The sequence below is a fragment of the Vitis vinifera genome, chromosome 9 (genome assembly GCF_030704535.1).
Source record: "Vitis vinifera cultivar Pinot Noir 40024 chromosome 9, ASM3070453v1".
Taxonomy (NCBI): Eukaryota; Viridiplantae; Streptophyta; class Magnoliopsida; order Vitales; family Vitaceae; genus Vitis; species Vitis vinifera.
Window position 1 is genome coordinate 4,181,314 of NC_081813.1, and position 12,683 is coordinate 4,193,996.

General features: G+C 36.4%; 2 protein-coding genes across 4 annotated transcripts in view; one reads left to right on the forward strand and one right to left on the reverse strand.

The window, feature by feature from the left end:
- The first annotated feature begins 437 nt into the window (after nucleotides 1–437).
- LOC100242914 (transcription repressor OFP14) lies at nucleotides 438–1,372 on the forward strand. The gene has a single exon (XM_002279723.3). The coding sequence runs from the start codon at nucleotides 438–440 to the stop codon at nucleotides 1,365–1,367; it is 930 nt and encodes a 309-aa protein (XP_002279759.3). The 3' UTR covers nucleotides 1,368–1,372.
- A 3,194-nt stretch (nucleotides 1,373–4,566) lies between these two features.
- The window catches only part of LOC100265202 (regulator of telomere elongation helicase 1 homolog), a 40,126-nt gene continuing 32,009 nt past the window's right edge, over nucleotides 4,567–12,683 (reverse strand). For 2 of the 3 annotated variants that reach the window (XM_010656369.3, XM_019222155.2), the window contains 3 exons: nucleotides 5,913–6,007; nucleotides 5,124–5,198; nucleotides 4,567–5,029 (listed from right to left, as the gene is read on the reverse strand). In XM_010656369.3, the coding sequence (XP_010654671.1) occupies nucleotides 5,194–5,198; nucleotides 5,913–6,007 (100 nt within the window). In that variant the 3' untranslated portion in view covers nucleotides 4,567–5,029; nucleotides 5,124–5,193. Of the gene's footprint in view, nucleotides 5,052–5,123; nucleotides 5,199–5,912; nucleotides 6,008–12,683 lie in introns of all 3 variants that reach the window. The other variant, XM_059739500.1, reaches the window with a different exon arrangement.

A 12,683-nucleotide genomic window follows, 5' to 3' on the forward strand; every position in this document is an offset into this window, starting at 1 on the left:
ACCAAATTCAGACAAATGTATTCAAATAGAATATATTCACAGAAACAAATTGTTATCACTAAAAAAAAGGTTCAACTATTCATTATCGTCAAATTTGCGTTTTAATTTTATTTTCTTTTCTTTTCTTTTCTTTTCTCATTTATTATCGGTAACCGAGGAAGATGAGTGATATTTAATAAATTTAAGTAAGTTTAGAATTACTTAATGGATATTAAACAAAAATAAAACTTTCAAAATTAAGAGATATTTACCAATATTAACTGATTCAGATTTAATACCATTTAAGCCAAAACTCCAGCCAAACATTTAATTTTCCATACTGTCATCTTAGATTCTCCTTATTGTCCTCAAATTACCCAGAAAAAGGCCAAAATCTAGGAAAATGGTCATTTCAATGCATTAAGGAAACGTTTTCCTAAGATTTTTTTTTATTGTATATGTTACTTTCCACATCTTTTTTAGCTATTAAACCACCCCTTCTCCGTTGTTTTCAAAAGACTCTTTCTCGCCAAACAAGCAGAAGAGAGAAAATGCCTAGGAAAATTCAGAAGTCCCTTCAAGATTACCTCTCCAAGCTCAAAAAGCCCACCCCACATATCCAATTGTCTGCTAATAATGCTCTCTCGGCGTCGATAAATCGAATGCTATTAGGGTGTAAATACCCTAAAACGTTAATCGATGTTGATCGTGATCAAACAAACAGTCGTGGATCAGATCATGGCCATGCTGCCACACTCTCCGACATCGATCGCTTTCTTTTTGAGAATTTCAGGTCACTCTATCAGAAAAATGATGATGATGATGATGATGATGATGATACCAAGAAGCGAGAAGAAGAAGAAGAAGAAGAAGAAGAAGAAAAACCAGGTGGGGTTTTGTTTGAATCACCGAGGATTATGGATCCTACATCGAATATTTGCAGCTGCCACAGATTTTTCACAACTCCTTGTTCTTCAAGTTCATTAATGGAGGATGCTAGGGCAAGCCTAGCAGTATCATCAGAGGGCATTGCCTCTAGCTATGCAACCAGTAGTACCAGTACTGTTGATTGTTCTTCATCTTCTTCCAATGATATTAAGGAAGTTTTAGCTCCCCATGACTGCATTGCAGTGTTGACGAATTCTCCGAATCCATACGTCGATTTTCGACTCTCCATGCAGGAGATGATCGAAGCCCGATTGCACAGCCATGAAAAGGTTGATTGGGATTTCATGGAGGATCTTCTCTTCTGTTACTTGAACCTCAACGATAAGGACTCGCACAAGTATATTTTACAGGCTTTTGTAGACCTAATCTGCGTTTTACGCCAAAAAACCGACAAAGTTTCGATGAATGCTCGAGGAGAAGGAGAATGGAGAAGGGAATGAAGAAAGTTAACGTAAAATTTTAGTCATCTAGACTCCATTGATGAAGAACACAGGACACTGCATGGAAACCTAGGGTGGGTTTTGACTGTCTTTGGTTTATTCTCCTTAGGGCTCACATGCAATGTGCAAATATTGTAGAGAAGGTGTTTTTTGGAATCAATGAAAACACTTCTGTTTTATTTATTTTGCTTTGTTTATGGTTTAATTTCTTGTCTCATGTGGTTTTTGGTGGGATTTCACATATTTCAAAAGTGGGTTGTCTGTTGCATGTTCCCCGGTGCTTTCTATCTTAAGTATAAATCTTACGTTGGAAACTCAGAGCATGTGATCTTGGTAACCTTCCTTAAGTTACGGTTATTGTAGGGAGTGATGCTCGTAGACTATATGTATATATATCTCGTTGCCTTGATTTTGTCAATGTTAATTGCCACCGATTTTGTTGAAAACCCTAGACCAATTATTTAATTTTCCAGTTTTTCTTATGGGCAACCTTTGTAATTTAGCGGGTTATTGTCTTATTTGGATAGAGTATCATATGTGCACTATATACCCAAAAGAAGGGTCTTCCAATTCTACCTCCTTCCATCCTTTTTCTATACCTTTACCTCCTTCCATCCTTTTTGTACACCTTCTCGGGAAAAGTGTGTTACGATATACTCATACAAATTTGAAGTTGTTATTTAAAAATAATTAGTATTTCATATACTTTTTTATCAAATGTATTACATTTGATCATTAAGGTGCTACTTTTTAATAATATAGGTATTACATTTGACCATCGTAAGTATTACATTTGACTAATACAAGAGGACTCATATTTTATAATTATTTTTCAGAATTGCTATTCGCAACATCATTTTTACCAATGCAGCATTTTACATTCTTAAACTACCCTATCTTATTCCTTCCCCCTTCTCTCTCCTCTCTCCTCTCTCCTCCCCAACCTCACGTCCCAATTGCACTCCTTTTTATTTCTTTTTTCCTTTTCTTTTTCTTTTTTTCCAGCCCCCACCCCACATTTTAGCATTCTTTTTCTTTTATTTTTATCTTCCTTTTCATCTCTACCCACCCAATCCCCCACCCCACGTAAACTTTGCTTTTTTTTTCTTTTCATTTCTTATATTTTTTCACACTCAATTGTTTTTCATATTCTTCTTATATTTTGAAATTAAAATAATTTCTTTAAATAATAAATTATAAAATGATTTTTTCACCAAAAGTGTATTATGTAAAATGATTTTATTATATTCAATGTTTTAATGTGAAATTCATAACTCAATTTTTTTAAATAAAAATTATTATTAAAATTTTAAAATAAACAATATTTAATTAAAATGGTTTTTTTTAAAATATATTTTTTATTGTGTTCAATATGATTTTTTTTTTAACCCAAACAAAAATATTGAATTTCGTCATTTATTGTATTTCGTATGTGATTAGCAGCCTTAATCAATTAGAATTTAGGTTCAAAATATTGAGAGGAGGTTAAAGAGAATTTTTTATTAAAAAGGGTATATGTGAAAAAAAAATATGACAAAAAAATATTACGTTTAACAAAAGGATGAATAGCAACCCCTTATTTTTATATGAGTGTGTGAAAACATTTTTTTTTCCTTTCTCTTTTTCAAATATAAAATAGTCTTCCTTTATTTTTATTGTTATTTAATATAAAAGGCATGTGCCCTTGTTTTAAATGGTTTGAGGGCTAAGATGGAAAGAAATAAGGTACCCAAAAAGGGAGATATCAATAGGATATCAAGGTTTTATTTGGAAAATATTTTCGAGTACAGTTCAAAAAATGTTAGTAGAATAAAAATTTTGTTTGGAATTTGAAATGTTCTTTAACTTATTTTTTATTTTTTTAAATATGTTTTAAAAATAATTTTTATCCATAATACTTTATTTTTAATCATTCCAGTATTCATATAATTATTTTTTAAAACAATATTTATAAAACAAGTAAAAATAATTAAAAAATATTTTTTGAAAATATATTGGCTTCTATTTTTAAAAATAAAAAATTATTTTTTATTTTTTTATTGTTAAATGTGTTTTCCTATGTTTTGGAAAAACAATTCCCAAAAGAAACTAATATTTTGGGTGAGGTAGGTGAAGGTGAGGAATAGGATAATGTGAACATTTTAGTATTTTACATTTTTAAAATTTTTTTTTTTAAAACATTTGTATAACTCTTAAAACTCGTGAAAGAAAATCAACTAAGGTGACATTTATTTTTTGGCTTAATAGATAAAGTCAAAATATTTGACTTTTTTATTCGTTAAAAGTAATATGCTAATATCAATGGATATAACTAAATCGAATCTATTGATAATAAGTTTGTTTGATTGATATCAATAGATTATTTTTAATTGAATAGAAAAAAGTTAAAATATTTAACTTTTTCTGTTCAATAAAAAAATAGACACTAAAAAAAATATCGGTGTTTGTCCAACTGTGAAGATATTGAGAATGTTGAATATGAATTAGAGGTATGAAATTCAGAGTTTTGACCATGATTTGATGATTATATTTGAAGTAATTAATTGAATTTGAATCTGAATTGTGAATGCCTAGAGATTGGAACACAACTAGAAGCCTAGTACCATCCAGATGTGTAAACAATGAGAGAAAAGGGTCGAAAAGTCAATAAAATATAACAAATTTGGTGGATTCCATCCGCAGATGGTGAATCGTGTCGTTGAATTCACAGCTCATGGCATTAATGCAGCCTAAATTTAAGGATACATACCTGGCTGATCAACAGAAGAAACATTCCCCTTTCCTCCGTTTATTTTCCTAGAAAATGAAGGAATACAAGGGAAATTAAGTACACACTGCAATCATCTCACTCCATCACCAAAGATCTACCCACATGAATGGGGTGGATTTGGCAGGTCTCTCCTAGGATTGAAATATGAGCGGACCGATCCACCCTTCCCAACTCAAGATTTAGGTTGAAATGAACAAGATTTGAATAGATTAGGGTTGAACTTGAAACTTGTATTTTATTTTTATTTTTTAAATCTAAAGCTTCAAACCCACCCTTGCTTTGATTACACATCCCCAAATGCATCCAATTAGGGGCAGGCTGAAGTGGGTTCTCGAAATTATCTACCAAGTTGCCATCCCCAATTGAAAAGAATGATGGAACAATTTTCTTTCTAGTCTTCTCTCTTTGATTCCCGAGAACCAAACATAGCCTAAAAGAGATCAAGTTTACAATAGCTATTGCAATAATCAAAAATGTTTACAGGAGAAAAAGGCCTGTGATAACATAGATTTCATGATCTCTATGAATAAATTTACAATAGAATTGAAGATTCTCTTAAAATGTGCTCTTTATTCTGTAAGAAAATAGTTACAGACACTTGATACTTAAGCCTCCAATATTCCACCTTACCCATTCCATAATCATCAGCATTTACATTAGCTGTAATTTGTTTGGCTGTGAAACCCCAAAATCTGAGGTTCCTTTACATCCAATCTTTCCTGCTCCATCCAGATTTTCCTTTTCTCTCCTAAGCTGGTGTGTTGCAGCTTTCTAACATAATGCAGAATGGAGTTTCCTGAACCTGATGGGCACTAAATCTTACCAAATTGCAATGGTGCTGAGAACTGCATTTTTCTTTCAAATGAAGGTAGATGATTATCAGCTTCAATACCTGGTTAAAACCCACAAATAATCTACAAGTTAAAATATACAGTCTAACTAGCCATCTCAAGTGCAATACTTTAGCAATTAATATAAGTACTTACATTTCTCCTTAAGTCAGATATTCTGGCTTAGCCGCACAAATTCATGCCATAGCCATTAAGTTTCCAGGATTTAAGCTGCACCATAAATATGAAGAGTAAGAAATACAAGTTTCCTCCTTGAGGAAATGCAAAAGAACAAGAATCAACATGAAAATATTGGAACATAACGTATTAGTCAATGACTGCTCTGGAAGTCACATTCAGCCACCAAAACTTTAGGGGCAGCATTCTTTGCAGTCTACCTATGGACACCCAAACCCAGAGAGGGAATGGTCACTCTTGGGCATCTCTTCCTCATCCATCTTAACCATTTCCTCCTTTTCATTCCTAGGGGTTTTAGAAATTGCATTTAATGAATTCAACTTAAGCCTAATTATCTTGAAATTTTTCAATTTGTCTAAGCAATTCACCATAACTCTTGGTTTTCAATCTAGTTTCATCAATCATAAATTGTAAAGAAATAGGCCATTCTATAGAACTTTCCTTTATGTATCCAACCAATGCATCTATAATAGTCCCCAAAAAATAGGGGATTAATTTGAGCCTTTAAAAAATAGGGACTTAATTTGAGCCTGATAATTGTCATTTTAACTGTCTTTAATATTTCGTTTATTAATAATGCATGACTATGTTATACATCTTTGAAACTTCAGTTTATTGGCTTGATGCTCCTTCTCTAAAAATCTACTAAATTATATCCCTAGGAATTCCATCATATGATTGATCTAGGAGAGTAAATGTGCAAAATTTAGATAAACTTTGGTCAAGCTACAAAATATTAACACTCACAAGAAAAGGATTCCTCGGTGTCAATTGTTTCCTCATTATTTTTAAGATATTGCTGATATAGAGATTGATACTTTGCAGGAATATAATCCTTGAATCTGTTAACAGTGGCAAACAAAAGAGTGAGATCCTGGCAAGTTATGATTAGAAATAATTAATCATAAAATAGCAATAGTATAGAATGTGAAAAAGGTAATGCATAGAAAAGAGAAAATAAAGTAATAAAACAAAATTGATGCAGATGATTTTCAGCCCCATAATTGAATAGTAGAACTTTTACAAGGGTACTTATCAATGGTATTGAATGTGAAAAAGGATGAAAAAGAGAAAATGAAACAATAAAACAAAATTGATGCCGATGATTTTCAGCCCTATAATTGAATAGTAGAACTTTTACAAGAGCACTTATCAAATTCAAAGCATAACACATGTAACTGGCAAGCAACCTTAGAAGCAAATGAGCTAATTTTTTGTCTGATCATAGATAACCCGCTTTCTAAGAAACATGTGTTTGAGTTCATTATTGTAGGCTTCTTAAAGATCTATGATTGCTGAAGAGATGGTTACTCCAAGCACAATCAATAATTATGCATACTGAGCAACTAGCAAAATGTGCGTCTCTTAATATATTTTCCAAAAAGCAACTCCAACAAAAATAAGGGGACTTTCACAAACAGAATCTGCTGCTAGACATGATATATTCTATTACCAGTAGTCCGAAACATGAATAGACTTGAGTTCAATAGTATTATTTTAATTCTTTTTATTTATTTAGATTTTGTAACTGTGTACCAGTAGGAAGCACAGATTTCAAAGAACTTTCATGGTACAGCCAGCCCTTTATAATTTGGGAGGCCATGATGGTAGTTCCCATCTTGTAAAATATGAACTCAACCTTTCATTTTGAAAACCTGAGCTGATTCATTTCAATTCAAGAAGCTTTGTAAAGGAAGTTTAGAATTTGATGAGAGAAAGAATGCATCAGCAGTTTAGAATATAAGAAGAAATGGCTGGTTCGTTTATTTGGTCCTTTTGAGGAACATTCACTCACTTTAAAATGATAGAAAGACAAAGAGAGTTGGGAACTGTACCAGAGGCAATGATAATTATTTCATTGGAAGGCAAATATGGTAGATTCCTTGAACCGCTCATTAAACCCTTTGGTTATTGATAGCAGGAAGAGGGACAAGTTGGGTTGCTGATGGTGGGAAGATGGACAAGTTGGTTTGGAAGGCTTCAAAGAATGTTAGATAGTGTACAGTTATTTCAATTATTTACTTTTCCTTTTCTTTCCTTATTGTATTGTGGATCCCACTAACATGTATATATATACCCAAGTCCAATGTGTATTATTAACAGTTTTTTAATAAGAACAATTAGGGATTCTTCATTTTCTCTCTTTTCACATGGTATCAGAGCCTAGGGAGAAAAAAAACCTAATTATTTCCGGTTTATCCGTGAATCAATTCTGGGAAACCTTTCAGTGATCGTGTTTCATTCCAGTCACCTTTCCCATCTCCTAAAGCTTTCCGATCAACCGTATCGCAGTCAGAAAACCCTCACCACCGGCGACTTTTCTGATGACTTTCTAGCGAAGTCCTTTTCCGACACCGACCATACCATCAAGTGCGCAAGGAGGAGATCTTCAAGTTTTTTCAAAGCACTGGAGGGAGATTCTCAGTCACGCGCCGGCCACGCGCGTTTCTTCTCCGACGGCCTGAACCTCACACGCCGGCGCGTGAGGGCGTGTGGAGCACTTTCCGGCCACGCGCTTCCACCTCCAGTCTCGCCTGATGCCGTTTAGCCACCCTCCATCTGTGCTTGTGCCATCCAAGCCCTGCAATTGCATTTTTTGGGGTTTTTTGTCTCCGCCGGCCCTCTAAACAACCTTTCTGGCGACCTTCGGTGACTTCCTCTCCACCCTAAGCCCTACACGTGTCTTAGGAAGTGTTCTTCTACCCTTCCAGTAGTGTCACATTTGTTTTTCTTTACTATTTGGTCTCTCACAGCCGCGGATCCTCGGCTTTTCTTCTTTCAACCGTGATCTGAAACCGTATTAGGGCTCTCTTTGATCCAAACATATTTCGTTCTCCAGATAAGTAGATATGGCTACTAAAAGTTCCATTTTTTTCTCTATTATATCTGGATCTCCTATTATTACTTCGGAGAAATTGGTTAGTAGTGAAAATTATTTATCCTAATCTGCCTCTGTGGAGCTTTGGTTTATGGGTCAAGGTTATGAGGATCACCTTGTTACGCAGGAGGCGGCTATCCCTGAGGTTGACAGAGTACAATGGAGGAAGATAGATGCACAGTTATGTAGTGTATTATGGCAATCAGTTGATCCTAAGATTCTGCTTCATCTTCAGGCCTATAAAACATGCTTTAAATTTTGGAATCATGTGAAAGGGCTATACACAAATGATATCCAACGTCTTTATAAGGTGGCTTCTTCTATTGTCAATGTTAGACAACAAGACATGGATTTATCTACTTATATTGGCCAAATTGCCTCTCTTAAAGAGAAATTCTTGACTGTGATGCCTCTTACTACTAATGTTGGGGATCAACGAACATAGATTGATAAGTTCTTCATGGTTCTTACGCTTATTGGCCTCCGTCCAGATCTTGAGACCGTCCGCGATCAGATTCTTGGCAGTTCCTCCGTTCCATCCTTGGATGATGCATTTGCTCGCCTCCTCTGTATCTCCTCCACTCAGACTTTGCCATTTGATAACACTTCAGATTCTCCTGTGTTAGTTTCTCAAACTAACTCTCGAGGAGGACTCAGTGGTAACCGAGGTAGAGGCCAACGTCCTCATTGCACCTATTGCAATAAGCTTGGCCACACCCGTGATCGGTGTTATCAGTTACATGGGCGGCCTCCCCGCACTGCCCACGTGACCCAGTCATCTGATCCTCAGCCACCTCAGCCTCCCAGTTCCTCCACATCTCAAGGTATTTCCCTCACTGACAGTGAGTATGATGATTATCTCCGCTATCAAGCCACCAAGTCAACTTCTATTGCTTCTATTGCCCAGACTGGTAATGCTTCTGCTTGTCTTACCCACACATCTTCTCTTGGACCTTGGATTCTAGATTCTGGCGCTTCTGATCACATATCTGGTAATAAGGATCTTTTCTCTTCTATTACTACTACCTCTGCCTTACCTACTGTTACCTTAGCTAATGGCTCTCAAACTGTGGCTAAAGGCATTGGTTTGGCACATCCTCTCCCTTCTCTGCCTCTCACTTATGTCCTTTATACTCCTAAGTGTTCCTTTAATCTTATCTCCATCAGCAAAATCACTCATACTCTTAACTACTCTATTACTTTTTCTGATAAATTTGTGACCTTGCAAGACCGGAGTACAGGGAAGACAATTGGCATAGGACGTGAGTCTCAAGGCCTCTATCACCTCACCTCGCCTTCAACTCCTGCAGTTTGCATTTCCACTTATACTCCCCTCCTCATCCACAGTCGCCTAGGCCACCCTAGTCTATCCAAGTTCCGAAAATGGTCCCTCGTTTTTCATCTTTGTTGTCACTTACGTGTGAGTCATGTCAACTTGGGAAACATACTCGTGTCTCGTTCCCAAAGCGTTTGAATAATCGGGCAAAGTCTCCTTTTAAACTTGTCCACACTGATGTTTGGGGTCCTTGTCGGACCGCGTCTACTTTAGGATTTCAGTATTTTGTCACTTTCATTGATGACTATTCTCGATGTACTTGGTTATTTTTAATGAAAAATCGAACTGAGTTATTCTCTATTTTCCAGAAATTTTATGCTGAAATCCAAACTCAGTTCAATATTTTTATTCATGTGTTACGCAGTGACAATGTCAGGGAATATTTTTCTGCACCATTTACTTCATTTATGTCCCAACATGAGATCCTTCATCAGTCTTCTTGTGTTCATACTCCTCAACAAAATGGGATAGCTGAACGTAAGAATCGACATCTTGTTGAGACAACTCGTACTCTCCTTCTCCATAGTAATGTTCCTTTTCATTTTTGGAGGGACGCTGTTCTTACAGCATGTTATTTGATTAATCGTATGCCTTCATCTGTATTACACGATCAGATTCCTCATTCCCTTCTTTTCCCTGACCAACGACTTTATTTCCTTCCTCCTCGTGTTTTTGGTTGTACTTGCTTTGTTCATATTCTCACTCCTGGACAAGACAAACTTTCTGCCAAAGCCACAAAATGCATCTTCTTGGGATACTCCAGACTTCAAAAAGGTTATCATTGTTATTCCTCTGAGACTCGTCACTACTTTCTCTCCGTTGATGTCACCTTCTTTAAGGACTCACCATTCTTCTCCACCTCTAAGTCTCTTCCTGTTTCTGAAGTCTTACCCCTTCCCATTATCTCCCCACCTGATGCAGTGTCTTCTCGCCCACTTCAGGTTTATCATCACCGTCATCGTGTCGTTGTTCCTCCTTCTTTGGCCGAGGTACTTGCTGACTCACTTCCTATCCCTTCAACTTCTCCTACCCCGGCTCTACCTCCTTCTGCTGACTTACCCATTGCTCTTTGGAAAGGTAATCGATCTACTTGTAATCCTCATCCCATTTACAATTTTTTGAGTTACCATCAATTATCTTCACCCTATTCTGCATTTGTTTCTGCTATATCTTCTATTTCTCTTCCCAAGAGCACTCCTGAGGCTCTTTCCCATCCAGGCTGGCGACAGGCAATGGTAGATGAAATGGCTGCTTTACACTCCAATAACACTTGGGATCTTGTTGTTTTACCCTCTGGTAAATCTATAGTTGGTTGTCGTTGGGTCTACATAGTTAAGGTTGGCCCTAATGGTCAGGTTGATCGCCTTAAGGCAAGCTTAGTTGCTAAAGGCTATACTCAGGTTTATGGTTCTGATTATGGTGACACTTTCTCTCATGTTGCCAAGATAGCTTCTGTTTGTCTATTGCTCTCCATGGTTGCTATGTGTTCTTGGCCTCTTTATCAGTTAGATATTAAAAATGTTTTCCTTCATGGGGATCTTGCTGAGAAAGCTTATATGGAGCAACCACCTGGTTTTGTTGCTCAGGGAGAGTCTGGTTTAGTGTGCAGGTTACACCGTTCTCTATATGGCTTGAAACAATCTCCTCAAGCATGGTTTAGCCGTTTTAGTTCTGTTATTCAGGAGTTTGACATGTTCCGCAGTACAACAGACCATTCCGTTTTCTATCATCATAACTCTTCAGGGCAATGTATTTATCTGGTAGTTTATGTGGACGACACCGTCATTACAGGCAGTGATCAGAATGGTATTCAGAAACTAAAGCAACACCTTTTCACCCACTTTCAGACTAAAGACTTGGGGAAATTCAAGTATTTCTTAGGGATTGAGATAGCTCAATCCAATTCCGGTGTGGTTCTTTCCCAAAGGAAGTATGCTTTAGACATCTTGGAAGAAACCGGTATGTTAGACTGTAAACCGGTAGACACTCCTATGGATCCAAATGTCAAACTTATACCAGGACAAGGGGAGCCTTTAGGAGATCCTGGGAGATATCGGCGACTTGTAAGTAAACTGAACTACCTCATCATTACTCATCCAGACATTTCTTTTCCTGTAAGTGTTGTTAGTCAATTCCTACAGTCACCATGTGATAGCCATTGGAATGTTGTAATCCGCATTCTTCGATATATCAAAAGCACACCAGGCCAAGGTGTGTTGTACGAGAACAGAGGTCATACCCAAGTTATTGGTTACATAGATGCAGATTGGGCTGGCTCACCCACAGATAGACGTTCCACTTCCGGGTATTGTGTTTTTATTGGAAGTAACCTAATATCCTGGAAGAGTAAGAAACAAGATGTAGTAGCCAGATCTAGTGCTGAAGCCGAGTATTGAGCTATGGCTCTAGCAACATGTGAACTCATATGGCTGAAACATCTTCTTCGGGAGTTGAGATTTGGAAAGGATGAACAGATGAAGTTCATCTGTGACAACCAAGCCGCTCTGCATATTGCATCCAATCCAGTCTTCCATGAAATGACCAAACACATTGAAGTTGACTGTCACTTCATTAGAGAGAAGATCGCATCAGGATGTGTGGCGACTAGTTTTGTCAATTCAAATGATCAACTAGCAAATATTTTTACTAAATCTCTCAGAGGTCCTAGAATTAAATACATTTGTAACAAGCTTGATGCATATAATATATATGCTCCAGCTTGAGGGGGAGTGTTAGATAGTGTACAGTTATTTCAGTTATTTACTTTTCCTTTTCTTTCCTTATTATATTGTGGGTCCCACTAACATGTATATATATACCCAAGTCCAATATGTATTATTAATAGTTTTTTAATAACAAAAATTAGGAATTCTTCCTTTTCTCTCTTTTCACAAAGGTCTTTCTCAATTAATTACAGGTCTATGGCATCTTGGTGAGCTTTCTCCTTTTCCAGTTGAAGAGACACGGAATTTAAAGGAGTCATCTAAAGTTTGGATCTTTGTTTGGGAGACAACTTGGAAGAATATTCTCACATCTGATCAACTTATAAAGTGAAGTTGGTCTATGGTAAATCGGTGTTGCCTCTTAGCAGAACACATTCTTCTACACTAAGATTGGACCTCAAGTTTATGGTCTCTGGTTTTCACTTTGCTTGGTGTGTTTTGGGTTCTTCCTCATTTGATCAGAGACACCTTACTCAGTTGGCATAGCATTTTTTGTTGGGCAGATCATAGAAAGATTTGGACATTGATCCCTTTGTGCCTCTTCTGGACCATATAGAAAGAGTGCAACCATAGAACTTCAA

Coding starts and splice junctions, on each gene's coding strand:
- LOC100242914 (XM_002279723.3), top strand. CDS start 438: ATGTTACTTTCCACATCTTTTTTAGCTATTAAACCACCCCTTCTCCGT.